Raw genomic sequence first — 26,499 nt, forward strand, 5'->3', positions numbered from 1 at the left:
AGCCTGTTCATGAGCAAATTCAATTCTTCTGTCCTCATGTTGCGGTCATCCAGGATTGCACGACTACAGACAACGACTTACAAAGCCGGCATGCTTAATGCCATCCTCCTATATAAAAACAACGATAAATTCCCTCCCGTCAAATCTGTAAAACTGTCATAAAACACACGGTGTGTTGCATAAAGTACACAAGAAAGCATATAAAGTACGAAACAACAGATGGTCTTCAAAGATGAAGTCATTTGATTGAATCTGATTGGCTGGTTTGCTCATGTTAAGCTTTGCTTGACTTCGTCTGCCGGCTTTTTGTGTCTGCCGGCTTTGTAAGTCGTTGTCTTTGTGTACTTTATATGCTTTCTTGTGTACGTTATGCAACACACCGTGTGTTTTATGACAGTTTTACAGATTTGACGGGAGGGAATTTATCGTTGTTTTTATATAGGAGGATGGCATTAAGCATGCCGGCTTTGTAAGTCGTTGTCTGTAGGCCTGTCTAGTCAGCAGTATTAATAATAGGCAGCTTAGTTTTAGTTTTAGGGGGCGGCGTTCCTCAGCTAGCTTGCGTGCAGGCCAACTAGCTGGCCGACTTTAAGACCCACCACACCACTCCCGGGGCTGCCTCGCACGGATTCACTGCGAACCCGCTGAGGCGTCCCTTCGGTGATCTAAGAACGTTGCCTTTTGCCCCAAACGTGTTCACGGAGAAGGTTCGAAAAAGACAGTTTCTATGAGGAAATATGTTGCGGTAGATCATTTTAAACGCAATAAAAAAACTAACTAAACTATCTATCTATCTTGCGGGAGTTCTGCCGATGGAACTATTTACACAGCGCCACGCTCTTCTCCTTTTAATTAGAATCAGATGAAGACGTGACGGAGAATTCGCTACCGGAGCGGTAGATTCCTTGCTTCTTCGGGACCAAAGTCTGATCCCTCGCGACTTGCAGCGCACTGACGCTGAGTGCGTCCTTGATGCACACGGGGCAGAACGTGACCTTGCGCTTCTCGTACTTGAGGTCGGGCTCCATGAAGGTCAGCAGCTTACGCACGCGGCACGAGCGGCACACCGCCTGGAAGCAAAGTTTGCACGAGCCCCGCGTCGTGCTGAGCTTGCCGATCCGGCTGTGACTGACCGACGTGGAGCAGCTCACGCACTTGTCGTCGTTGCGCTTGGCGCCCATCTGCTTCTTCTGGGCGTTGCGGTGCTCCATGATCCACGACAGCTTCTTCATCTCGCCGCAGTGCGCGTACTCCGTGCACGCCAGCAGCATGGACGCAATGGGGTGAAGCAGCAGCGACTTCAAGACGGGACCTCCGGGCTCGCACGCTCCGGTCGCGTACATCTCGACCGACAGGTCTCGCTCTTGGCGGAAGAAGGCGCAGAGGTGGCAGTTGCCACGCACGAGGTTCGGCAGCTCGGGGGCCTGAGGGAGGCCGATGGAGTGCTGGATGTGGTACCCGATCTCCTCGCCGTCTTCCGTGCGCATAATACCGGTCGCCTCCATGTAGACGAAGTCGCGGTTCTTGACCATCTTGGTCGAGCGCAGCGGCAGGTCCAGCTGCATCCATTTGAGCTCCAGAGACTGCAGTGGGTCCTCGGGCGTCGGCTTGACGATGGTGGACAGCACGGACGCGCTGCTGATATCGTCGATGTACGACGCCTTGAGCCGCATGCTCTCCAACGTGGGGCTGATGACGCCGAACATGACGTCCTCGAGCTTGCCCGGGATGGAGCCCTCGCAGAGGATCACGGGCATGTTGGTCACCTCCTGGTCCTCGCCCTTGGTCGAGCCCCGCTCCGAGTACAGACGCGCGTTGTCCTTGGTCTTGTAGAGCTTCCAGCGGTTGGTGTCCACCTTCTTGTCATCCGCCCGGAACTCCATGTAGCGAGGCAGCTGCTCCTCGATGAAGGTGGACACGAGCGCCTGCAGCTCGGCCTTGTCGGCCACCGACAGCTCGAGCCCCGGGAAGAGGTTGCGAACGAAGCGGTCCTTCGCCATGGTATCCGTCAATCTACAGTATCAGCCTGTTAAACAAGCTTTTGGTTGCTCTGTGCGAATGGAGAAGTGTGTGGCAGTCGCAGCTTGCTTTGCTTGGTCCTGGGGTCCTGGCTGGACGGCCTCATGCCAAATCCAGCGCACACCGGTCCGTGCTCGATCGCCGGTGCAGGCTCAGGCTACAGATCACTTACCGACGGATTTGAGGACGCTCGGACAGAGAGAGACACACACCGAGCAAGCATCGCCGGTAGGATTTCGTGACCACGAAGCGGTGACTGATGAGTCCACACGGGTGGCATCCAAGCAGCGCGATCACTCGCGTTTCAACTCGAACACGAGGAAAATTTGCCCGCCACGGTTAACACTACTGTAACTTTGGTGTGGCTATGAGCTGAGGTCCTTGCGATCGTTGAGCCGGTTTGCGCCGAGTCTGCCCGTGTCGGTCGGAGCCTCCGACTCGGAGCCCCAGCCAGGCCAGGTGGCATTGAGCACGTGGCGTGCGAGCTCGAGACGGTGAAAGACGCTGCGGTGGCTCTCTCGGGGATTGGAGGCGCCAGCTCTCTGTCGGTCGGTCATGCGAGCGAGCGAACCGGACGCTTTGGCACCGCGACTTTCCCACTCTTGGGAAGCACAGACGGCTGGGGCGTTAATAACGTGTTACGTTAACGGAAATGTATCTACCGCGCCTGGAAGGTCCGGGCTGAGCCCTAAGGGAGTGGAGTGGTGGGTTCAGAAGCTTGGACGACTTGGGCGAGCGCTCTGCCTCGGCCCGTCGCTCCGCCCCTTATCGCCCAAGTTGGAAACGACTATTTCAGAAATCTGAAACTCCCATTGCTTACATCTTAGTCGAGCGTAAGCGTGAGTGCTCTTCTGTGATCGTAAGTCTATCTCGGCGTCTTGTGGCTCGGAGGTGGCCGCCACGCAGGACTTCAACGACAGCAAGGTTCGCTTGACGGTCGCAGCTAGATTTTTAATCGACTCAACCCCATGACGAGCGCCGTTCGTGTCGTGCCCTCGATCATGGACAGGTTGGCCGTCACCACTTGTTGAAGCTTACTGCTAAGCTACATGTTGCGCCGCCGATTGCCAACTCAGCAATGCTGAGGGATCTGGGTGTTAAATGCCTGTGACGACCAAGCAAATCTGTTTAACGCATTGCTGCCTGCAGTGCTGGAGTTGAGCAACAGCAGTTCACCAAGATCTGTGCTGGATGGGATACGAGTCACTGTGCTGTATCCAGCTTTGTCTCCTGGGATAGCGCGGCGAGTTGGTACCCACCGGGACTCTCGCGTCCCAGTTTCGATACAAAAGGCTGGACTACATGTACCAGTCGGCAGAGTCGCATGGTTCGCGTCACTCGCATGAAACGCCAAGTCGATAGTTGTGCGCACATGCAGGTCATCTAGAGAGCTAGCAAGGACCATATCGAGCGGCGAAAAACGAAGCCACGCCACGAAAGTGCGTGTCCACTCACATCGTCTCCATATGAGCTTGCGCAGAGTGGGAAGTGGCGAGTGTCTGTCAAATCGAGCAACATGACCTAATAGTTCAATCGCCTCTGCACTCACCACACAGCAGCAAACATCTCTCCTAGAGACAGACGCCAAGCATCATGCCTTCTTGTAGCCATCATCGCCAGCATCTTCACGCTATGGGTGTATTCGGATGCATCACGCTATTGCTGGTGCTAACCTGTGCTGCAACGTCCACCAGCTCCGAGACTCCAGCGTGTAAGACTGTAGCAACAGCGATCCCTACTGAGCCTGAAGTGGTACCAGTGATCCCGTCGAACGCGTCCAACAGCGGATCAAGCGACTCCAACCTTCGCACCGTGAACATTGGTATGGGCTGCCCGGAGTTCCAGATCGCCTTCGACAGCGCAACGCCCGGCAACTCGTTACCATTCAAGTCGTTCACCCTGACGAAGGGGACCGGATACGCGTACGTGGAGCTCCACTTCAGCAAGCTCTGGGTCCCGCGCGGGACTTCCGTGGTACTGCGCGCAGTGGAAGGCTTCGACGTAGCGGATACCAAGCTCAACCTGTCCACAACCTACCCGAGCGGCCGAGTCTACAGCGACGTTGTTGCGCCTCCGGTGCTCTCGAAGGAGTTTCGACTTGAATTCTACCGCAACGAAGCAAGTCGCAACACTACGGACGTAGACCTGACTACCGACGACTTCAACGTGACGGACAGCAAGTCCAAGTGCTTCGGCTTCGTGGTCGCCTCGTACTACTACGTTCTAGTAGACGACAGCAACCCCCTCGTCGCTACCGTCGAGTCCGTTTGTGCTGCGGACAACACGAACGAAGCCGTGTGCTACTACGATGACAGCACGACCCGTACGGCCTACTTGGCTGCTCGCTCGGTGGCTCGGCTGTTCATCAGAAAAGGCCGCAACATGTTCGCGAGCTGCACGGGCTGGCTGCTGGGCAACCAGGGGCACCTCATGACCAACTACCACTGCGTTGCTACACAGGCAGAGGCCAGCACGACCACGGTGGAGCTCATGCTGGAAGCTGGCAAATGCAACGGCAGCGCGTCGTGCACGTGGAAGGAGTGCAAAGGGAGCATGGTCGCAGTTACGACCAAGCTCGTGCACGCAAATGAGGCGCTCGACTACGCGTTGCTGAAGCTGCCGTCGAACGGAGCGCAGGTCGCTCAGACCTATGGATATTTGAGGTTGAAGACTCGCGCTGGTGTTGTGGGCGAACAACTCTACATCCCCCAACATCCTCTGGGCAATAGGAAGCGCATTGCGCTCGTAGACGACTACACCAGCAACGTGGCGTTGCTGAGTCTGAGCGCGACTTCATGCGGGACAACCGGGTACTCGTACAGTGGAGATACTCAAAGCGGGTCCTCCGGTTCTCCCGTTCTGTCCTATTCAGACCACGGCGTCGTGGCACTTCACCACTGCGGCGACATGTGTGGCAACACTGGCATCCCAGCCAAGAGCATCGTCGCCGACTTGAAGGCGCACGGCATTGACGTAGCTGCATTCGATGGTGTTGACGATGGATTGAGTCCCTCGTCGAACTTCGAGCGGTTCCCAGCGTACACTCCACCTGTGCCCGCAGTCGTGTTGCCTCTGACGTCACGCCTAAAGCTGGACGGAGCTATCTCCCTCGCCGCTGGGTTTGTCAGCATTGAAAAGGTGGAGTTCACTTTGAGCAAAGATACCGACATCATGTTTGACGTGTTTTCCGTCGAGATGGCGGACAACGACACGTTCGTTGACCTGAACGGCGACTGCAGAGCTACGTACCTGGACTCAATGATCTATCTCTTCCCAGTGGGGGATCCTACTCCCGTCTTCTCTGCTGACGACGGCTGTGTGGATGGCACGCTCAAAGACGGCTCCGTCAGCTTCCGTGATCCGTCCAAGCGCACGTTCCTCAAAAAAGGCTCCTACATTCTCGCAATAGCCCCCACGGGTTCGAGTGAAGAAGATGCACTCGCAGGCGAGACCAAAGCGGACTACGCTCCAGAGCTCTACACTTGCAGAGCCCGCGGCTCATACGGCTCCTACCGACTGGAGATCTCAAGCACTGTCGGCGACAACCCCTTCACTTTCACAAAGCTCCCACGAGCCATTGTGATCAACCCCAAGTCATGCAAGAAACCCACAGGACTCATTTGCTCCATCTAGCTCCATTTTTTTATAAAGCAAGATTTTTCTTTTCCTACCGGAGCTTGGAGATAACACTACTATCTGTCCTGGTCGGCGAGGATGATGGTTCAAGTACTACCGTACGACTACGATGTAAGCTCGACTTTCAGCGCAAATTGCTGGAGCTTCCGCACATTCTGGTACGACGAGATCGCGATTCTCTTGTCATTCCCGTCAATATATCTCTGATACCGGAAATCGTGGAATTGGCTCGGTGGGAGCACGAAGTAAAGCCGCGGTTGGTCGGGGTTGCCGAGAAGCTCCAGTAGATCGTGGAGGTGGCTCTGCTTGAGCGGCGTTTTGTGTACGCCCGGCACGTAGAATAGCAGCCTTGGCTTCACTATCGCGTCCGCAACGTATTTCGTTGCTGGCCGCAAGAACGTATTGGCCTCAGCAGTGGAAACTTCCTCTCTAGTGCTAAAAGTGAGTTGATTTTGTATCTCGAGCTGCACCGATTCCTCAACCTCTTGCTCTTCCGCAGTATGTTCGCGCTTGTTGCCTTCATCATCCCAATCTGCCTCTGCAAAGGTTTCATCATCGTCGTATTCCTCGTTATCGTCCACAAGACGTCGGGCTCGGAAGTTCCCAACTCGCGCTAGCAGCGTCAGCAGATGCTCTTCGAGCAATTGATCCCAGTGGACCCCACCCCAACCAAAATGCGTGATCGGTGAAGCGAAGCGTTCGAGAAGTCTCGCCTTGTTCTGCTTGTACAATTGCGCGTAGATCTTCCGCTGCACGTACAACGAAGCGAAGCCGAAACCTGCCCCTTCAAACGACTTATTGACGCGACAATGAAACAAAGGATACCATACTTCGTATTCATCGTAGTCCAGGTTTCGAGCGGCGGTGACCATCCAGTTCCAGTCGACTCTATTGATCGCCTTTTCAAGCCACCGCTGCTGACAATGGACCCGCGCGTAATGCAGCACGTAGCGAGGGATGCCGCCCCATCGATGGAGACAACTCGATACGTCAATGAGGGGAAGTTGTGGATACACCAGGGCTCGACACGTTAAAATCTCCTCATGTGAATGTATGGTGCAGTTGGTCTCGGCGAATTGATACCAATTTGCGAGCTGCGGTCGAGCTAAAAGGATCGTCTTGGCCGCGCAATAAGGCGGTTTAGCACCATCCACGATGTAATACGTCGTAGTTTTACCCAGAATCTCCACGAAAGCCTGCTCTGATCCTCGGATAACCATAGTGCGAGAGAAGAGAATGCACTTGTCCCTGTCTTGATAAACCACCGTCTTACCGGCGCGTGCCAAGTGAAGCAGAAGAAACAACCCGAAAAACATTTTACCGATTCCGGCGTTTCCGAGGATCACCACGTGCGGTAGATTCTTCTTTTTGTCGTGCATTGTCTCCCAGTAGCTGCAGATAACAGCGACGAATGTACACGCAAGAGCCAAGCAACTCATCCCCCAACCAGTGTACCCCTTCCGGTAGTGTAACCACGGCATCGGGTCGGATGTCGGTCTGATCTTCCTCGAGTGCTCTCCAAAATTTAGACAGCGTCGTCGGATTCAACGTCATACGATCCGTGAGCCACATTGTTGCGCCGTCCACATGAAGGTTCGCCATTTTCTCTTGGCAAATTCGCGAGTGAGCAAATTGTCTGGGTGGGTGGGGAGGGGGCTTCAATCAATCAATCAGTTTTCTAGACTCGGAAAGCGATGTTCGTAAGCATCTTTCTGTCCCTGTGAGTCACAGGCTGTGACTAACCATGGGGAGGAAACCTCGGTGACCAGGAGCGAACAGGTAGTCGCTGTTATCCAACTCAACTAAAGAAGAAGGATAACAGCATCCCCATTCAAATAACACGAAAATTTCTCCAAAGTAGATAAAGAAACTCATTTACCTAAAGAGGTCGCAGTCGATCTGGAGCAGAGTCATCTGCATGCGTGAGTGCTTGCAAGTGGCGTCCACTCCTTCCATCACACATTTTTCTTGGTCTTCAGGGTTTCATCCATGCCAAAGAGCGACAGGAACGAAGACCAACCCGATCGGAAGCTCGATGAGGCCTTGTGAAAATGCGGCTCTGGACAAATAAAACGATAATCGTTGGCGGTAATATACGTCGTAGCAGCTCCAAACGATAAGACACGCTTACCTTCACTTGGACGTCCTGCAACGTTCTGGTCGAGGGCTTCATTCTCCTTTATAGCCGCCGACGTCGTCGCGGCCGTAGCTGTTTGCGCTGGGCTTCCGGGAATCACCACCAGCACGTGAATTTGCTCCTCCTTTGGAGCGCGCTCTCCGGTCATGTCGTTCTCTTCCAAGACACCCTGAATCGACCACGAAGCCCTGAGCTGCGCTTGCGAAGTCATGTCTCGAACGTCATCGGTCTCCAGTCGCTCAACAACCGGGTCCGTATCTTTCAGCCACTCCCTGTTCTTCTTCGCCAGGACTGCAACTTGTCGACTCGCCTTCGTACTTCAGCTTTTCTGCGATGGCGTTCTTCAGTATGCCCACCAGTGTCCACTGCTTAACGGAAATGCAGATGAGTCCGCCGTCTCCGACGACACCGCACACCAGCACCAGTTCTTCTTCTTTGTGCGCCATGGTTTAGGCCGTCCAACACAATAAACTGTGGGGGTCAGGTTCAATCAGTTCTTCATCACTCAGGAATTTCTTCATAACATTTAAAAAAAATTAGGAATTCACTAACTATCTAGGCAAGAGATTGAGGTATCTCTTGGACTCCAACGACCCCCAGTCATCGCTTCTCTCGGAATTCGATGGTGAACTGGAATTCGTCAGCCCGCTGCTCCACGGAGTGCTCTCGGCCAGCCTAATACCCGCATACTCTCCGCACGCGACCCGACGCGCGTTCGTCCGCCCCGCTTCATCGATACAATACGTGCAGAACCACATTTTGTTCTTCACGAGGCCTCCTCCGAGTCCGATGAATCCCAGCTCAATCTTCACTCTACAACTCGAGCACAGCGCGCGTTTGCACAGCGAACAGGCCCCGATCCCGTTGGCGAACACCCCGGGCGTCTGGCCACAGCCGATGCACTTTGGGTCTCCTCGAATGAATCCACCGTTGTTCCCAGTATCGCGCAGTCTCAACAACCACGCGAGCTTCTTGAGGCGAGCGCAGTGCACCATCTTCCTGGCGGAGATCAACGCGGCCGAGCAATACTTGACCACCAACGATCGAGCTACTCGGCCCCCTGAATTGACCGAAGCTTTGGAGAAGATATCCACGACGCTGTGGTTCCGTTGGCGATACAGTCCACAGATCGACATGGTACCGCGAACGTTACCCCGAACCTTCGTCGTCTGAGGGAAGTGCACCGAGTGGAGCAGCTGATAGCCGACCAACTCGCCGTCGCTGAGCTTGGTGAAACCCGTGGCCTCCATGTACACGAAGTCGCGGTTGTTGATGATGGAGCGGACGACAGGCGGCTGGTAGCCTTCGACCCACTTGACGGTGAGCGACTGGAACGGGTTGGTGGCGGTTGGCCGATCGATCGTCGTCAATACGGCACCATTGGCCAACTGATCTCCAGCGTAGAAGTACTTGAGCCGCATTGACTCCACCGTGGGGGTCATCAGTCCATACATGGCGTTGTCCAGAGAGCCCTCCATGAAGCCAACGGTAAGCAACGCTGGCACGTCCGTCGACTCGGAAGACTGTTGTTGGTCGATGAAACCCAGGCCCGCGTCCTCCGCGGGGTTCGAGCCTTGCAGCTCAGTGAAGACCCGCACATTGTCACGCTGTAGGACCTGCTTCCAGCGCTTGTTGTCGAGACGCTCCTGGTCCTCGTGCAGATATCGCTCGTAGCTCACCACCTGGTGCTGGACGAGCACGTGCACGAGCTCCTTGAGGTAGGTGGCGTCCGCGTGCGAGAGGTGGAGGGGCAGGAACGGACTCGCAGCATTGGCCATGCTTGGCGATGGAGGAGAGGGGAGGTCAAAGCTGGAGTGGAGCGGGCCATGTGGAATGCGGGAGCTACCGCAGACGAGTAGGTTGGTCGCTCTCCATGCAGGCGAACTTGGCGCTTTTTCCTGCGAGATTGGCACGGACGGATCGACAGCGAGCATCAACACCGCAGCAGATCCCGTTCGGAGACTCCGAGTCGGAGGATTCCCCCGAACTGTCGGGAACCGAGTCAGTGCGAACAGCTCCGGGCGATGAGACCTTGTAACCCGCTGCTCACCTTTGAGAGTCACGCCAGCCCCAATGCACTGCGGGGGGTATGCAAATCGCTGCGGGACATTGCAGCTCGGGCTTTTACTGTACATGTACACTTGAAAATCAACCGAAGTTTACCGCCAAGATGGACATCCATTGCGAATACATGCACCTTGCAAACTTTTCAGGTGGCTACAGTGTCGCCGGCTTCAAGAGCTGAGCGCGCTCGGACGTAGCACCACGACGTTGGGGTCGGATGCCGTGAGTCCTTCCAGATGAGCCGTCAATCGGTTCCTGGGATGCGACTGCGGACGGTCCGCTCCGAATTCGTCGCAGGCGAGCGCTCGGGCGTCCAGCCTCCGGGCCTCGCGCACGCACGGGCCGCAGAACTTCATCTTGTGCTTGGCCACGCCTCCCGTCCACGCAACGAAGCGCAGCGATTTCTTGACCCTGCAGGTCGGACAGATCGGACGCGTACAAAGTGTGCAGGCGCCGCTTCTGCTGAGCAGCGGCGACGAGATGCTGCGCTCGCCGCAGGTAAAGCAGATGCCGCCGCTGTCTGCGCGAAAGTCTCGACAAGAGCTTGAACTGCTGCTGCTGCATGTGCTGGTCGTGGAGGCCGCGCGCGCGCGGGTTGATACGACCCACGCGAGCTTCTTGGCGTGCGCGCAGTCCACCAGGCTCTGCGCCGACAGCAGCGCATTCGCGCCGTACTTGACAGCGATGGCCGGCGCGACGTGGCCACCGGGGTTGGCTGTCGTCTTGGTGAAGACCTCGACGACCCCGTCACTTTGTTGTCGGTAGAAGGCGCAGACGGCCATGTGCGCGCGGACGTTGCCGTTCATCTCCCTGGCGCCTGGGAACGTCACCGAGTGCATGACGTGGTAGCCCACGCGCTCGCCTCCGGCCAGCGTAGTGACCCCTGTAGCCTCCATGAAGACAAAGTCTCGGTTCTTGACGATAGGCCGGAAGATGTACGGGTGGTCGCCCTCGAACCACTTCAACGTGTGCGAGCGGAACGGGTCGCTTGGTGTGGGTCTCTCCATCGTCGCTAGTACTGCGCAGCTGGCGAATTTGTCCCCCACGTAGGAAGACTTGAGCCGCATGGAGTCTGCGGTTGGGTTCAAGACGCCGTACATGACATCGTTCAGGGAGCCTTGGATCGTGCCGACCAGCAGCAGAGTCGGCATCTCGGCCAGGGCCGAGCGCGCCTCTGTGTCTCGGAAGAGTCTCCGTCGGGATACGCGCTCGCCTACGCTGCTGTTCTCCCTCTGCTGCTGGAGTTGCTGCTGGCAATAGACCTGCAGATTGTCGCGCTGCGAGTGCCGCTTCCATTGTGTCGGGTTCAATAGGCGCTGGTCCTGGTGCACGAACTTCTCGTAGCTCAGAATGTGTTCGTGCACTAGCAGCCGCACGAGCTCTTGGAGCCACGCGGTGTCGGTGCAGGACAACTGCAGAGGCCCGAATGGGCTTGAAGGAGTCGCCATGGGTGCGCGCGACGGTGGAAGTTGAGAAATGGAGACCCTCCATCCACGCCGAAAGATTCACTCCCGCTCCTGTCGAGACAAGGATGTGGGTCTGTAGATGGTCGTCTGCTTCGGAGCCTTGGATCCATTCCGTTCCGCCGTGTATCCTGCGTGCCGCGTGGTTTGACACGCATGGTCAACTCTCCATCAAGACGCCCGATTTTCGCACACGATCAGTCACGCTTTCCTCCAGCCTGGGGCGAGGCTGCAGCCAACCGAGCTTCGTGCAGCCTTCGGATCGATGGCGATGCGGCCACTTGACTACAATACTGCCATCCCTTCGCAGCGGAAGCCTCTGAAAACAGAACGAGCTGCAGTACACGCTGTTCAGATAGTACAGTAGGGACACACAGGGGGTGACCACGCCGCCTCGGTGTCGCGGTGGCGGTCAACCGCTTGACTCTGGGTGATGTGTTTGCTCCAGCGAGACTGGTGGGCCTTTTCTCACAGTACCAGGTCGGTGGACGAGTCGGACTCCACCGACCTGGTCATTTGCCAGTGACAACCAAGTTTAGCCAAGCATCCCACGAGCAGAGGGGCAAGAGAGCACTAAAACCCCAATCTACGAGCTCGTGCCTGCCGAGCGAGCACGATTTATGAGGGTTTTCGGCTCTCCCATTTAAATACGAACACAACGAGCACCCGCGAGCCCCCGCTCGTTACGGTCCCCCATATTGGGCAAAAAGTAGGAGGAGGCCCCCACCGCCGCGTGCCGCCCGCAGACGTCGCCAAGAGAATCGGGAGCATTTTAACGTGTCGTGCAGGAGAAGACACGAAGAACGGTGGTGGGTGGTAACAGAGTGCTCGTTGTTATGGTTCGACCACCTGTTGCAGTTCGTGAGGCGGTTCAAGCCTATCAACCCTCTGCGGGCTACACGCTTAAACCACCTACTGTCACAGAGAAGTCATTCATTTTTGAGTGGGGTGTACGCGTAGAGTATATCGACAATGATGAAGTGAAAACTGGCTGGGTATGTCTTGCCGACGAGGCGTGTCGACAGGCAGGTGTGAAGTTGGTGTTGTCACGAGCAAGAACATCTAGAGCAACAGAGCATTTACGAAAGGTGCATCGAATCTCGTCGAAGAAAACTGCGGCTGCAGTTGAAGGAAAACGAAAGCGAGAGGAAACGGTTGAACGGCTGCTCTCGTCGAATTTGTATCGAACAAACCCTCAACGCCTTCATTTGCTGCTGGAAACCCTTCGCATCGTGAACAATAACTTGCCTTTCTGTAGCGGCGAGTACGAAGAATCCCGAGTAATCCGGCAGGTGGTGGTGAGAGAAGAGATGCAGACTACGATAAATGCAGAGCGAATTGCGAAGGCAATTGTCGAGCTCTACAGCTCGACCAAAGCGGAGTTAATTGACTTCTTAGAACGTAATCGCTCCGATTGCGCGAATTTTGTGATCATGACAGACTTTTGGACTTGTCGTACAGCTCATGGGAAATATTTAGGGTTGCGGCTTTATCTCGTGGATGAGTTTTGGCAAATGCGATCGGTGATGCTTGGAACGCGAAAATTTAGCCCATCGTGTGGAGACCGCGACGTTGGAATTCAAGGTCCATTTTCGGCGTGGCTGGAAAAAATTCTGGAGGATTTCAGACTTCGGAAAGATTTTGTTTTTGCTGCCACGAGCGACGCTGGGCCTGATGTCAAAAACTTGCTGGTCAACAAATTGAAATACAGGTGGGAATGGTGTGTTGCGCACATGGCCCATGCAGCGACAAAGGAAGCATGTGGAATGAGAAATGATGCAAGTAAGTCGCTGAATCCGGGCATGACTAAGTTGATTTCACGGATTAAGAAGACTATTTACCAGGTTCGCACCGTGGAAACTACTGGCAATTTATTTCAAGAGCTGTGTAGAACACAAACTGAAACTGGAACAACCCAACCTTTTGATTACAATCCAGCCCGATTTTTGAGTCTGACGACAGCAATTAGAAGGATTCTGGATAAATGGACTGCGATAGTTGCCTGGTATGATGAAAGGGCACGAAAAGCACTTCGCGAAAGCCAAGTTCCCCCTACTTTTCCACTACAAGACGATCAGCTAGATTTGGTTCATCTACTCTCATTGCTACGGCCGATTGCGGGTGTTAAGCGTATGTGTCAAGCTGAAGAACCAAACCAAGTAAATGTGCTGCATGCACTTTATTTGATAAGGTTTAACACGCTTGATCTAGACAAGCCTCTCAAACACTACATGTCGACCAAAGAAAACCCGAAGTTTATTGCCAAAAATGAGTTGACGGACCTGGCTCAATTTACTCGAGAACGCCTTCGAAAGGCGCTCGATTCACGATTTTTTTCGAGATATTACAAGACGAGTGAGACTCAATCAGCTGCATTTGTGTTTGAGATGCAATCTCGGCTTCACCCGACATACAAAAGGCCTGATAAATCCTTAAACCGTGTGGTAAAGCTATGCTGTATCGACAATGGTCACATGGTGACGCGGAAATCTACACGTCATACACTCAGATGGGTTAGTCAAAACCCCTTAGCCACACTTGCTGCCACGAAATGACATAGGGCACCAAGAGAGGGTTGTGAGCACTAGCTTCCTCAGTCTTGTGAGACCTGTCCAATCATATTCATACGAGCGAGTTCTCAGAGTTAGCTTTAAACCCAGTGAGTAGGGGGATAGCTGCCTAAACAAGTGCAGCGCGTACCGTTCCTTTGATCCTCACGCTGCTTCAGTCGGGCGCGCTTCCGTGTGTGCGCTCCAGGCCGCGGATTCGTGAATGAGAGCTCGCGCTGAGCGCGAATCTTTGGCGCGAAGACAGCCCTTGAAGATCGCCCTCCCCCCCAGTTGGGGGTGGAGTTTGATCCTATACTAATGCAAGTGTTAGTTTTATCATGGTTGCAACTTCAGGGGCATCATTAAACGGGGCAAGTCGATTAAACTGAATTGTTTGGTGAGACCACTTTTCGGTCTCACCAAACAATTAAGTTTAATCCGAAAGTTTAATCATCGTTTAATCCTCTCAAACCCCAGTGATAAAAAAGTTTTGTCACGGTTGTGGAAGGCACCCAGTGGCTCTACAAATATCGCAACGAAGGGCGTTAAAACCGCGAGCTTTGAACTGGTGCGGTATCTCCACGACAACCGCTGTGAACCTTGCTCGGCTGATGCTGTCATTATTGCGAAAAGGTATGGGAAGGACCGTACCGCGAATTCTTCTTGAGCGTGAAGACTGCCGCGCAGCCTATGAGGGGGCGGCGTCTTGTGTGTCTAGCGAAGAGGAGCCCCCATTGCCAATAAAGCCAAACATGCAAACTCTGGAGTCAAGGACTATGCTAGGAGAGAGCTAACAAGAGAGGAGTCAGCTTGCATTTTCAAGATCGCGTTGTTATCCTGAACTCGCACAAGTACCCGGTCTTCCAGTAGGTTTCACCTCAACTTGAAGCCTGGCCGCCAGGTAACGTTAGCGACAGATGCACTTGAAGGCCGACTACCTTCAAGTGTATCTGCCGCTAACACTCCAGCCTGGCCGGCTTTGCAAAGATGGCATTGTACATGTACGTATCTGCGCGAATGCTGGTGCATTTGCGAGCAGAAACATGTATCCATCTGAGTTTCGGTGTAACAGGATCTCACGGCGGTGTCTGTATTTTGTCTATCTTGCTGGCTGCCTGGCGGTGCTTTCTCTACTCGAAGGCATAGTTGGGGTGCACTGTTAAATACCGCTGCTGCTTGTTGGCGTCCTCCTCCTCGGGCGACAGCTTCTTGGTGCGCTTCTTGGCCTTCTTCTTGTCCTGGTCGTCGCCTTCCGCCGACTCCATGGTCTCGTCCTCGCCGTTCTCCTCTTCATCGTCTTCCAGGTCTACGACAGACAGGATTTTGTCCTGCAGCAGCTTGTCGATCACCGAGCAGATCATCCGCTTCTCGCGCGAGAGCTGCGCCTCTGACGTGATGTCTTGCGACGACAGGTACCACGTCACGAGCTCGCCCTGCAGCACGCCGCTCGCCTCTTCTTCATAGTACTCGTCCTCTTCCACCTTCTGCTCCCCTTCTCCGCTCGCTGCTGTCTGTGCGCGGATGGCATCGCGAGCGAGCTTGGCGCTCATCGCCTCCTCCTCCTTTTCTCGGACGAACCGGCCGATAGCCTTCTGGATCCTAGCGAAGCGCTCGAACGAGAGAGAAGACGACGTAGTCGAACCCTGCTTGGGCTTGGATGGAGTGCCGTTTGCAGCCGCACCGGCGGCCGATGAACCACCATTAGCGCTGCCATTAGCAGAGTCATTTTGGCCGCCACCTCCGCTTCCATCGTCATTATCATCACCATCATCGTCTCCACCGTGGCCACCGCCACCGCCTCCTCCATTGTGATCGTCTCCGTTGTCTTCACTGTCAGCTCCAACGGGGACAGGCATCTCCAGCTCAACGTTCTGCGTATCGACGTGGATGATCGACTTGCTCAGTAACCGGTAGGCCTCTTGCACATGCGAGACCAGCACCGTGTCCATGAGGTCGAGTCGGGCCAGAGCCTCGGACAAACGGATCATGGACTCCAGCTGGCGCACGGTGATACGGTAGGCGATGTTGGTCTGTCCATTGCTCACGACGTCGTTCTCGCGGAGGCTCCGGTAGCACGCCACCATCATGCGCTTCGCTTCAGGGGTGATCACGGGATTGAGCGTGCGCGCGAACTTGATATAGCGCTTCAGGTCTTCTTCGCTGTACGCGCCGGTCTCCGTCGCCTCCACCTGCAGCTCGCTCGGCATGTGAATGTTGACGATGTGCTCTGCGATTTTCTGGTCCGTGACTTCGTCACCGTCGTCGAGGATAACGAAGAACAGGTCGAAACGCGACATAATGGGTGCCGATATGTTCACGTTGTACTTGAGCGTCTTGGTCTTGTCGTATCGACCGTTATACGGGTTCGCAGCGGCCAAAATACTTGTACGCGCGTTGAGCGTGGCCTGGATACCAGCCTTCGTGATGGAGATAGTCTGCTGCTCCATAGCCTCGTGAATCGCGACCTGGTCCATCGGGTCCATCTTGTCGAACTCGTCTATACAGCAAATACCGTTATCTGCCAGCATAAGGGCGCCGGCCTCCACACAGTAGTCGCCACTGTCTGCATCGCGCGTCACTGAAGCCGTAAGACCTGCAGCCGAGCTCACTTTTCCAGACGCGTAAATGGCGCGCGGCAAGAATCCAACGATATACTTGAGAAACTGCGACTTGGCGGTTGACGGATCGCCGACAATGCAGACGTTGATATCACCACGCAGCTTGATACCCTCTAGAGTCTTCTTGTGCACACCACCAAACAGCATCAGCAGAATTCCCTTCCGAATCTCGTCATGGCCGTAGACCGACGGGCAAATGGACTTGGCCATCTTCAGGTACCGGTCCGGGTCCTGCTGCATCTCACGGATCGACGCCAGCTCCTCATCGCTAAACTCCTGCAGGGCAGCCTCAGCTCCATCTTCTCCTTCGGCACCGTCTTCGTTAAACTCGCTGCGAATGGAGATGCTGTTGAAGCGCTGCTCCATCGTCTGCACACTACACGCAAGGAAGCACGTCTTGTACGTGAGCTCGCGCACGCCGAGCGCCTTGAGACCACGCACGCCTTCGCCTTCCATGCCTTGGGTGCTGTTCTCTCCTCCACGCCGCGGTCGCTGGCCATTGTTGCGCGTAGCCACCGCGTTCTCTCCTCCGGCGCGAGCGAACTTGGACACATCGGGCACCACGATCAGCGTACCCGTAAAGACCACGCGGTCTCCAGCCTTGGCCTGCTCGACGTTCTCGTGCCTCAAGATAACGTCAATAGATCTCGGCATACTGCCGGCCGGGATCTCATCGCTGTTCTCCTGCACCTTGACGCGCTGCCAGTCCACGAAGACCGACTTCTCAGTGTTGAGCTCCCACGAGAAGGTGTTGGGGCAGTACGGGTTCTGGCACTTGACCGGCTCACTATAGCGGAACTGCTGCTCCACTCCGGTGGTATCCCCGCCGCAGTCCGTGCAGGTAAAGGCTCCGAACAGCAGCTCCGGACGCACCTCGGACGTCCTGGTGACTGTGCCCGAGAAGGACAACAGCTCTCCGATACTCCTGGTCCTAAGGTCCCGAATACTACCACAAACCAGACACAAATTTTAGTCCCCGTCCTAAACATCCTAAAATATCCTAGAGATACGATCAAAACGAAAAACTTACTGCGACACGTGCTGGAAGTTGTAGAAGTTGACGAAGAACTCGCGCTGCGTCTTGTTGGCGTCCTCGTTGACCGTGTAGGCCGCGTCCTCGAGGCGGATGAACTCGAAGACGCTGCGCCGCAGGTACGGCTCCCAGCGGTAGTACTGGGCCTGCAGGGCCTGCGCCAGGTCCGGGTCGAACTCGAGCACGTGCGAGAAGTCCACGAACAGCGACGACGTCTCCGTGTTGCGCATGACCTCGGCCTGCTGGCTGTAGTTGATCTTGGGCGGCGCGCCCTCGTCCAGGGCCTCGTCCTGCTGCCCGTAGCCGCACAGGAACTGCAGGAAGCGCGTCTTCACGGCCTCCGCCGTCGTGTCCACGAGCAGCTCCACGGGCGCCGCGCCAGGGTTCAGCGCTGCAGCCGCGCCGCCCCCGCGCCCGCGCTTGGCGCCCACGCCGGGGCCGCCGCTGGTATTGCCTCCGGCCTGCATTGTTTAGTTTAGGATCAGCTAGGACCAGGCGTTGGCGGTAAGGCGATTTTCCACCAATGGTAGGCGACTTATATTATTGTATAGTGTGGAGCACACGAAGTTGTAAGTTTGTGGTCTTTTCTATTGTTTTTTGGCTTTTATTTGAACGACAGGATTTGTTCACGCAGATATTCTCCAGGACGGGTACGCTGAAACTTTGCTAGACCACACTATGGCGACCGAACGAAGACGTCAAATGGTCGAGCCGGACACGTGCTTGGTGCTGTCTTGAGCCTAGTGGAGGTTGTGCGCGGGGCTTGCTGATTCGAACAGTACTGTTGGGTGACGGCCGAGCCGTGAGGGTTGTAAGCCTCGGCGTTTTCATCTGCAAGCTCTTGACACGCTATCAGGTGGTCGGCGCCGACCCACCACAGCCTGCTCCTGCAGTGCGCGGCGATGACACCCCTGGGCTTCTATAATGCACATGTACAGGACCCACTGTCATACAATGCACAAACAAGGACGGCAATATGTGTCCGCGCTGATATCTTTTTTCATTTTAACGTGGCACTGTCGCTGGCGGAAGATTCGTGCACATGTAGGTTGGCCCCACTTCCAAGCACCATTCCACCTCGGTGGGTGCTCACTATAGTTCCGCCCTTCCCATTCACGCCCGTGGCTCAAATATACTCACCACCGGCGCCTTAATAATTGTGATACTTTTTGCGCCTCGCTCCTGCTCGGTGCCGCTGTGACGCTAGAGCTCGGCCCTTTTACGCGAGTAGAGGTGCTCTGGTGCGCTTTGCTCATTGTTGCACCGTCTGTAGTGGTGTTTAAGCGCGCGATAGCCCTGGTCAAGTCAAGGCTGTCCAGCATGACCAGCGCACTCATCGAGTGCATGCCGACCTATCGACAGTTTGCTCGCCGCTGGCGCCAGCGCATACATCCACTGCAAGCCCTTCGCGAAATTAGGCCGCCGAGGGAGCAGCCCGCGACGACCAGCGAGCGAGTGAAAGACACTGTGCTTTACCCCCCTCCAAATCGGCACGAGCCCCAAATATTTTCCAACACAAAAACAATCGGCTACGGTACGTGTACGCCACGCTGGCGCGTCCAACGCGCAGAGTAAACCAGCGGTTTACTAGCATCGTGTCGAATCCACAGAGCGTTCAAACGCTCTGTGCGAGCACGAGCAGCGGATCTTCCCCAAGGGGGGACCCTCTCTCCTCGATAGAGTCCGTCAGCTGCTCAAAAACCGGCAGTTCAAAGTATTGCCAGGCTCATTGCAGGCGGCTACAGTGTACATCCATCGTCGTGTGAATGTACATACATGTATCTGCGGAATTCACAGTGAATTCGGGCAGATCCACTGGTCTGCCCTCGAACGTTCTTGAAGTGGACTTATTCAGCGGCAGCTGGAGTCAATTTCGAGTCGCGTCGCACCAGACTATGACTGTAGAAATCAGCGTTCGTGGTGGTCGCAGGGGTGAGGCTTCGGTGCGCGCAGTGGAAGTCGTCACTGCGCTGACAGAGCGGTCGCCGCTCCCCGTTCCCTGTGGATAGACTGCTGGTCTCTCGTCCGGTGTACGACAGCGTACCGAGACGCGCCTCGACTGGAAGGGCACGACGACTGGCTCACCTCGCTAACGCATGACAAAGCCGGCTTTCCAAGCCGCTTCACAGGGGCAACAACGCTGCTGACGTCACGTGTCCTGCAGCGATCGCAGACATTGGAGCAATGTCGCTCAGGACACTCCAGGTGACAGTCTGGAGCTTGCCCCATCAATGGCGTGAGAGCTAACGGCCGCTACGACACGCAGCAATCCGTCTCACACGCTCGTTGCCTACACTTCGGTCGCGCCCGTGTGCACTCTCTTTGCCCCGTCATCCGAGTTGAGTGCGAAGTTACTTCAGTCACGGGGCGAAAGTGCCCAAGTACAGTAACAGTTAACGTTACACAGTGCAGTGCACTGTGCACCGCCTCCCAAGCCTGTTCAGCACTCTGCACCCGCGCGCGGGTCTCTCAGTCTCTCCGCGCTGCTTGCAGCTCGGTGCTCGGACGGGGGCTCGAGGAGTCGGTGCTCATTTCTGCCGCGAGAGCTGTCCACCGACGCCACAACGCCGCACCTTCCACTTGGGCTGTCCCCTTTCTGCTTCCTGCCTCGTGTCGCCGGAGCGTGCTATGCACGACTCGCCATGCCCGCGATGAGGATCCCAGTCGTCTTGCTGCAACCTAAGCGGGCGTCGTCGATCCGGAGGCACGAAGCGGGACACGCAGCCCCAGCCATTTAAAAATCTGCCGAGAAGAGGAGAGCAGCACGCCACGTTCTGCCGGAGAGCAGCTTCAAATCAATCTGGCTATGGGCGGCAAGAAGCGCTTCGTGATGAACCCGTTCCCGTCGATGGAGCTGTCGCCTGGTGACAAGTTGCAGCTCCAAAAGACTGCGAACGGCTTCCTGGCCGAGTGTCTGCACTCGTACGAGCTGTACCTCAAGGACGGCGGGCGTCAGGTGGACGAGCGTCGCTGGAAGCCGCTCAAGACGCGCGAGAACCTGCGACTGTATCTGGAGCGCGAGGTGCGCACCACGACGGACGGCAACCACTCCATGATGAACGAGGCGTCCGAACAGGCTGGAACGCCCGTGTCGCTTTGCGTCGGCACGATGCAGGGAACGCTGGACGACGTCGTCTTCGGCACGGTGAGCACGACGTCGGAGGACATGTGCTTCAACGCCACGTACGTGGACGAGCTCACCGGCGCTGCCGTTCTGGCCATCGTTGTGGAGCCCACGGTCGAGGAGCCGCTGCAGACGCTGGCGTTGAAGTGGCAGGAGCTCGATCTGCTGCTGCACTCGAACAAGCGCGACTTCGTGTTCATGGAGGCCACGGGCTTCACGCACCTCGCGAACGGCGAGCGCGTCGGATACCGCCTCATGTACTCCATCGGCTTCCCGCAGACGCCCGAGCTGCCGAACCGCGTGCGCGCGAGCGTCAACGTGTTCTTCCTCTTCCGCCAGGAGCACGACCAGTGCGTCGAGCTGTACGCGTCGGGCGTCGTCGCCAATGGATCAAGCGTCGAGTCGTTCCTGGTCACCGCCTCCGCCATGAAGTTCTTCACGTCGCTCCGGTTCGCGCACTGCGGAGAGATGAAGAAGCTCACGTGGCTCATGCACCGCCGCTACGCGCTGGACAAGCAGCGCGGCGCGCCCATCGGCGAGGGCGACTGCGTCAGCTGCGGCATCCCCATCAGCTCCAAGATCTTCGGCAAGTTCGGCCGCTCGCGCGACTCGTGCAAGCTCTGCCACCAGCTCGTGTGCGGCACGTGCCGCGTCAAGAAGCGCCTGAACTTCGTGACGCTCGAGATGACGTTCGAGGAGCGCAAGACGGCCTTCTGCCCCTCGTGCATCAAGGAGGCCTTCGAAATCAACACAGCAGACGCCGCGCGCGCACAACTCGCGGGCAACAACTCGCAGTACGCCTTCCACTCGGGCACAGACTACTCGTTCGCGTCCTCGTCCGACTCGGAGCGCACTACGTAGGTAGGCTGTCCCCGAAAGAATAATGTCATAACAACAAATTCTACCCCCCCCCCCCCCCCCCCGCCTGTATCATAACGATGCATCGATAAAGGAGACCATCGGTCAAACAGATCGAGTTGAAGGCAACTTCAACGCACATGCATTTCAGCGAATCGTGTCATCGCTAGTCGAAATTCTGTGATTGGCCAAAAACACGACCGTTTCCTTATCCTGGTCCGGTCGTCACGCGCGACACTGAGCCGTTACCTACGCGCTGCGCCCACGTTGTGTCTTCCGACTCCCACAGCGCAGCGCAGCGTTCCCGTGCGGCCAACAACAGCACCAGTCCCCAAGCAACCACCCAAGTCACCAAGTCATTGCAGTGCAGCTCCATCGTCCCTGGTATAAATAGCTGGGTCTGAAGGGGCGCGTGTCAACCGTCAGTCAAACCACGGGAGTTCACTTGACAGGATACGTATCCTGTCATTGCCGCAATCCTGTATCACCATGCCAGCGTGGGGTCCAAGTCCGTTTGGCCCGCTGCAGCTCTCGGTGGAGGACGCGACGAGTCTGGGCGAGATCGCGCGCGTGTTCGTACAGGATAACATGCGCAGCTACGAAAAGTATCTGTACGAGGACCAGCGCCGGCTGGACGAACGTCGCTGGAAGCTCACAAAGCAGCGGGACGGTGTGCACGTGTACGTGGAGCAGCCGCTCAAGGAGCGACGCAAGGTGGGCGGAGTCACGCAGGACGAGCTGGAGCGGGAGTACCGCCACCAGTTGCAGCGCACGACGGCGGGCGAGAAGGTGACGGCGGCGGCCGCCGCGTCACTGGCAGATCTGCCACTGCTGCTGGCTGTTGGGACCATTGCAGGTACTTTGGACGACGCCATGTACGGGGCGGTGAACTCGACGCTGGAGGCTATGCGGGTCAAGTCGTCGTACGTGGGGGACAACATGGCGGACGGAGCCGTGCTCGCCTCCATTGTGGAGCCCACAGCCAGCGACCCGTTCCACTCGCTCACGGTCAAGTGGATGGAGAACGAGCAGCTCCATGTGCTCAAACCCGTGGTCAAGAACCGAGACTTTGTGTACCTGGAGGTGACAGGTTTAGCAGAACTCGATACAGGCGAACGCGTGGGATATCACTTGCTGCACTCGGTGGATTTCCCTCAAGCTCCAGAGCTGGATGGACGTGTACGCGCGAATTTATCCGTGGGCGCCCTGTATCGTCAAGAACGCGAGGGGCTCGTGGATGTCTACGTCCGAGCTATCCTGAACCCGAGTGGAAGCATTATCCGCTCGCTGGTGGTGAGGTCAGTAGCGGACGCTATCATTTCCGTGACCGAGATCGCAGAATGCGCCCAGAAGAAGAAGCTGGCGTGGCTAGCGAAGACCTCCCGAGATGCTCGCCGCCAACGAGTCATGCAGAATACCGTAGCAGCAGTAGTGGAAGCCAACACGATTAACTCGCCTGGTGGGCGATCTACCGTGACCAGCACAACGTCCAGCACCGCCACAACGCGTCCGAGTGTTCCGCTCTCAGTGATCCCTGAGATTCCGGGTCCTGCTTCCGCTTCAACGGCTAGTACCATGGAGAAATGCACGTCGTGTCAGAAGCGTTCGACCCACAGAACTCCCTCTGGTAGTTTTGTGAATACGTACGATAAGCGACTGGACCGGGACCGCTGCAAGTTGTGCTACAGGTTTGTCTGCTCGTCGTGCCGAGTGAAGCACAAACTCACCTTCATCAAACCCCAAGGCGAGCTGCTGCGACGTGATCTTCGCTTCTGTGGTCGCTGCGTGGATCGTGCCAGAGCGGCCGACACGCTCACGATTGCAAGTGAGGAGCTGGCGTCCGGAGAACAGCAATTTGCCGAGTTCTACCAGAGCTTGAGCCCCGTATCGGGCGAGTCGAGTGGACGAGGCGGCAGCACAAATGGCATGTGAAGAAGATTGGCGAAGTAAGGTAATATCTATTGTTCCTCCTCACTTGGATGTATGCCCTTATAATCTATGCTTTGATAAGAATTCCGTGCAGTCCACCTTAGCTCTCAGCTGGGGCAGATAGCTTCAGGACTCTTGTGGCACAGCGCTGGGTTGATAGCTACCGTCGGAGGCAGGCTGGTGAAGGTGAAGGGGTTGTCGCCGACAGTGCTGGAGATCACGAGGCGGTAGGAGCCGTACGAGCTGCGGGTGCGGCACGTGTAGAGTTCTGGAGGATAGTCGGCCTTGGTCTTGCCGGCAAGCGCGTCGTCCCCACTAGCACCAGTCGGCGCGATGACGAGAGTGTACGATCCTTTCTTGAGGAAAGTTTCCTTGAACGGGTCACGGTAGCTCACGGAGCCGTCGTCGTTCCCGTTGTCCACCTGGCTGTCGTCGACGGTGAACACTGGGTCCGTGTCTCCGTCAGCGAAGAGGTAAATCATCGAGTCGAGGTAGGACGCGCGGCAGTCCCCGTTCAAGTCGTAGAAGGTGTCGTTGTCCGCAATCTCAACCGAGAGCACGTCGAACGAGGCGTCCGTGTCACTGCTCAGTGTGAACTTGACGGAGTCGATGCTGACGTAGCTCGAAGCGAGGATGATAGCGCCATCAATTGTCAGGCGTGACGTTAGCGGCAGCGCAGCTTCAGGGGCCGGCGGGGTGTACGACGGGAATCTCTCAGCGTTGGCTGCCGGGTTTGATCCATCGTCAACGCCGTCAAACTCCGCCACATTGATACCGTTCGCCCTCAAGTCGTCGATGATGCTCTTCGCCGGAATTCCCGTGTTCGCGCACATTTCACCGCAGTGGTGTAGCGCGATGACGCCGTGATCCGCGAAGGAAATGACTGGCGATCCAGAAGAGCCGCTCTGGGTGTCACCACTGTACGAGTAGCCCACGGTGCCGCACGAGCTAGCACTGAGACTGAGCAATGCGACGTTGTTGGTGTAGTCGTCGACCATCGCGATCCGCTTGCCCTCATACAGCGGGTGCTGAGGAATATACACCTGCTCACCCACCACTCCGTCGCGCGTCTTCAAGCGCAGATAGCCGTACTTTTGAGCCGTTTGAGGTCCATCGGACGGCAGCTTCAGCAGCGCGTAGTCGAGCTCTTCATCCGCGTGGACGAGGTTAACACTCACCGAGACGGTATCACCAGGGCAAGCCCCCCATGACGCACACGACATACTGTCGCTGCAGACGCTGGCTTCGGCCATGAACTCCACCGTTGTGCCACTCGCCTCGTCGTCCGTGGACACGCAGTGGTAGTTGGTCATGATGTGTCCCTGGTTGCCTAGCAGCCAAGCCGTGCAGCCTGCTGAAGCCCCCGGGCCCTTCGGAATGAGCAGTCGAGCCACGGACCGAGCAGCCAAGAACGCAGTGCGCGTGGTGTTGTCGTCGTAGTAGCAAATGGCCTCCTTGGTGTTGTCAACGGCGCAAATGGACTCGTCGGTGGCCACGATGGGGTTGTCGTTGTCCATGAGCACGTAGTAGTACGAGTCGACCACGAAGCCAAAGCACGTCACGTCGCTGTCAGTCACGCTGAAGGTGTCGGCGATGAGGTCAGCATCAACCTCAGTGGTGTTGGGGCTGCCCTGGTTGCGGTAGAATTCAAGACGGAACTCCTTCGAGAGCAGAGGCTGAGCGAGGACGTTGTCGTACATCTGACCGCCCGGGTAGTTCGCGGACAGGTTAAGCGTGCGATCCGGCGAGTCGAAGCCTTCCACTGCGCGCAGCACCACAGAGACACCACGCGGCATCCAGAGTTTGCTGAAGTGCAGCGCCACGTACGCATACCCGGTACCTTTGGTCAGCGTGAAAGACCGGAATGGAGTGGGGCTTCCAGGCGTGGCGCTGTCAAAGGCTGTCTGGAATTCCGGGCAGCCCATGCCGATGTTCACAGTGCGCAGTCTGGACTCCGTCGACGAGTTTGAAGTCGCTGAAATCGTCCCCGAGTCGTCAATGTACACTGGTGCCGTTGTCGTGGTGGTGGAGCCTGGCGTGTCGTCCGTGTTCATCGTGTTGAAGATCGCGCTACGGAGGTTGTTGTTCTTGTCGGTTGGATTGGCGGCGTACGTCGCCATCAGCAGCAAGGTGATCAGGCCTGTCAGCCCCATCATGCGATAGCGTCGCTCGTTCCCGCTGCTTGGAGGCGTGTCGCTGTCATCCAGTCGATGGTGGGTCGTCGCGACCATAACATCGTGCATTTCTCAGTGCGTGGCTGGAGGTGGCTGCTTAACCGAGGAACGGGAATTTGACAAGTGGGTTGAATGCAGAATTGGGGGCGTTAGTTGACGACAGCATCAACATGCCGCCAGTGTTGTCATGACCCGGCCAAGATTGAAGCTTGGCTAGATCGAGACCTGCCTATCAATAGGAAGGATATCCTGAGGACGACGCGTGCCGCTTAACTATTTGTAGATCAATGTGCCTCGACATCCGATCCTGGATGGCTGGGCAAGTCTCCGATCCGTTGCCCGGTGAGCCAAGACCGCCTCTTATCCTCAACCACGTCAGAGCTATATATATAAGCGTTGGTCCAGTCAATGAATGACATGGCATGCCGCGTGAAAAGCTAAAAGCTGTTAAAAGCAGGTCGCAGGATCCGATAGGTATCAATACATTTCGTTAAAATAGTTGAGCTAAGCGCGATCGAATGCAGGGCGAACCGTGTCCGGAATCTGGATCACCTCTGACAGTAGTGAAGCTCTGTGCTGGGCCTGCACCAGCGATCTACATTGGTTCGCATAGTGCGGCCCTTGCCTCGCCGCACCTGTTGGAGGACACTTGAAGTTGTTCCCTTCCTGTGGAGGACGGTGTCCGCAATTGTGCCTAAAAGGTCACTCATCTGATCCAATTTGATGCGCGTCACCACATACCCCTATTCGTTTAACAAATTGAGCCAATCGTGTGCGCGCAGACGCGTGCGAGTCCGATTACGCGTTGCTTACGCGAATATAACCCGTAAGCAACGCGTACCATACGCGTAAGATACGGAATGTATGTGCGGCCGACCGCCAACGGCCCACAAGA

General features: G+C 56.3%; 10 protein-coding genes across 10 annotated transcripts; 4 read left to right on the top strand and 6 right to left on the bottom strand.

Annotated features, from left to right (window-relative positions):
- Nucleotides 1-848: 848 nt before the first annotated feature.
- PHYSODRAFT_505850 (hypothetical protein) lies at nt 849-2,000 on the bottom strand (the record flags this gene model as incomplete). Its single annotated transcript, XM_009530388.1, has 1 exon — nt 849-2,000. The coding sequence occupies one exon, from the start codon at nt 1,998-2,000 to the stop codon at nt 849-851; it is 1,152 nt and encodes a 383-aa protein (XP_009528683.1).
- A 1,651-nt stretch (nt 2,001-3,651) lies between these two features.
- On the top strand, nt 3,652-5,652 carry PHYSODRAFT_333226 (hypothetical protein; the record flags this gene model as incomplete). The annotated part of the gene is made up of 1 exon (XM_009530389.1): nt 3,652-5,652. One exon carries the CDS (start codon nt 3,652-3,654, stop codon nt 5,650-5,652), a length of 2,001 nt encoding a protein of 666 aa, XP_009528684.1.
- Nucleotides 5,653-5,759: 107 nt separating this feature from the next.
- PHYSODRAFT_301697 (hypothetical protein) lies at nt 5,760-7,257 on the bottom strand (the record flags this gene model as incomplete). The annotated part of the gene is made up of 2 exons (XM_009530390.1): nt 5,760-7,047; nt 7,073-7,257. 2 exons carry the CDS (start codon nt 7,255-7,257, stop codon nt 5,760-5,762), a joined length of 1,473 nt encoding a protein of 490 aa, XP_009528685.1.
- Nucleotides 7,258-8,343: 1,086 nt separating this feature from the next.
- Nucleotides 8,344-9,570, bottom strand: PHYSODRAFT_509931 (hypothetical protein; the record flags this gene model as incomplete). The annotated part of the gene is made up of 1 exon (XM_009530391.1): nt 8,344-9,570. One exon carries the CDS (start codon nt 9,568-9,570, stop codon nt 8,344-8,346), a length of 1,227 nt encoding a protein of 408 aa, XP_009528686.1.
- A 456-nt stretch (nt 9,571-10,026) lies between these two features.
- PHYSODRAFT_333229 (hypothetical protein) lies at nt 10,027-11,304 on the bottom strand (the record flags this gene model as incomplete). Its single annotated transcript, XM_009530392.1, has 1 exon — nt 10,027-11,304. One exon carries the CDS (start codon nt 11,302-11,304, stop codon nt 10,027-10,029), a length of 1,278 nt encoding a protein of 425 aa, XP_009528687.1.
- Nucleotides 11,305-12,155: 851 nt separating this feature from the next.
- PHYSODRAFT_504800 (hypothetical protein) lies at nt 12,156-13,874 on the top strand (the record flags this gene model as incomplete). The annotated part of the gene is made up of 2 exons (XM_009530393.1): nt 12,156-12,916; nt 12,980-13,874. The coding sequence occupies 2 exons, from the start codon at nt 12,156-12,158 to the stop codon at nt 13,872-13,874; spliced, it is 1,656 nt and encodes a 551-aa protein (XP_009528688.1).
- A 1,124-nt stretch (nt 13,875-14,998) lies between these two features.
- PHYSODRAFT_561009 (hypothetical protein) lies at nt 14,999-17,986 on the bottom strand (the record flags this gene model as incomplete). The annotated part of the gene is made up of 4 exons (XM_009530394.1): nt 14,999-15,076; nt 15,179-15,520; nt 15,713-17,432; nt 17,517-17,986. The coding sequence occupies 4 exons, from the start codon at nt 17,984-17,986 to the stop codon at nt 14,999-15,001; spliced, it is 2,610 nt and encodes an 869-aa protein (XP_009528689.1).
- A 2,290-nt stretch (nt 17,987-20,276) lies between these two features.
- Nucleotides 20,277-21,546, top strand: PHYSODRAFT_561013 (hypothetical protein). Its single transcript, XM_009530395.1, has one exon. It carries the CDS (start codon nt 20,326-20,328, stop codon nt 21,502-21,504), a length of 1,179 nt encoding a protein of 392 aa, XP_009528690.1. The 5' UTR covers nt 20,277-20,325; the 3' UTR covers nt 21,505-21,546.
- A 444-nt stretch (nt 21,547-21,990) lies between these two features.
- PHYSODRAFT_505810 (hypothetical protein) lies at nt 21,991-23,433 on the top strand (the record flags this gene model as incomplete). The annotated part of the gene is made up of 1 exon (XM_009530396.1): nt 21,991-23,433. The coding sequence occupies one exon, from the start codon at nt 21,991-21,993 to the stop codon at nt 23,431-23,433; it is 1,443 nt and encodes a 480-aa protein (XP_009528691.1).
- Nucleotides 23,434-23,537: 104 nt separating this feature from the next.
- PHYSODRAFT_507614 (hypothetical protein) lies at nt 23,538-25,550 on the bottom strand (the record flags this gene model as incomplete). Its single annotated transcript, XM_009530397.1, has 2 exons — nt 23,538-25,382; nt 25,437-25,550. The coding sequence occupies 2 exons, from the start codon at nt 25,548-25,550 to the stop codon at nt 23,538-23,540; spliced, it is 1,959 nt and encodes a 652-aa protein (XP_009528692.1).
- Nucleotides 25,551-26,499: the final 949 nt, after the last annotated feature.

Source organism: Phytophthora sojae, assembly GCF_000149755.1.
Source record: "Phytophthora sojae unplaced genomic scaffold PHYSOscaffold_5, whole genome shotgun sequence".
Lineage (NCBI taxonomy): Eukaryota > Oomycota > Peronosporomycetes > Peronosporales > Peronosporaceae > Phytophthora > Phytophthora sojae.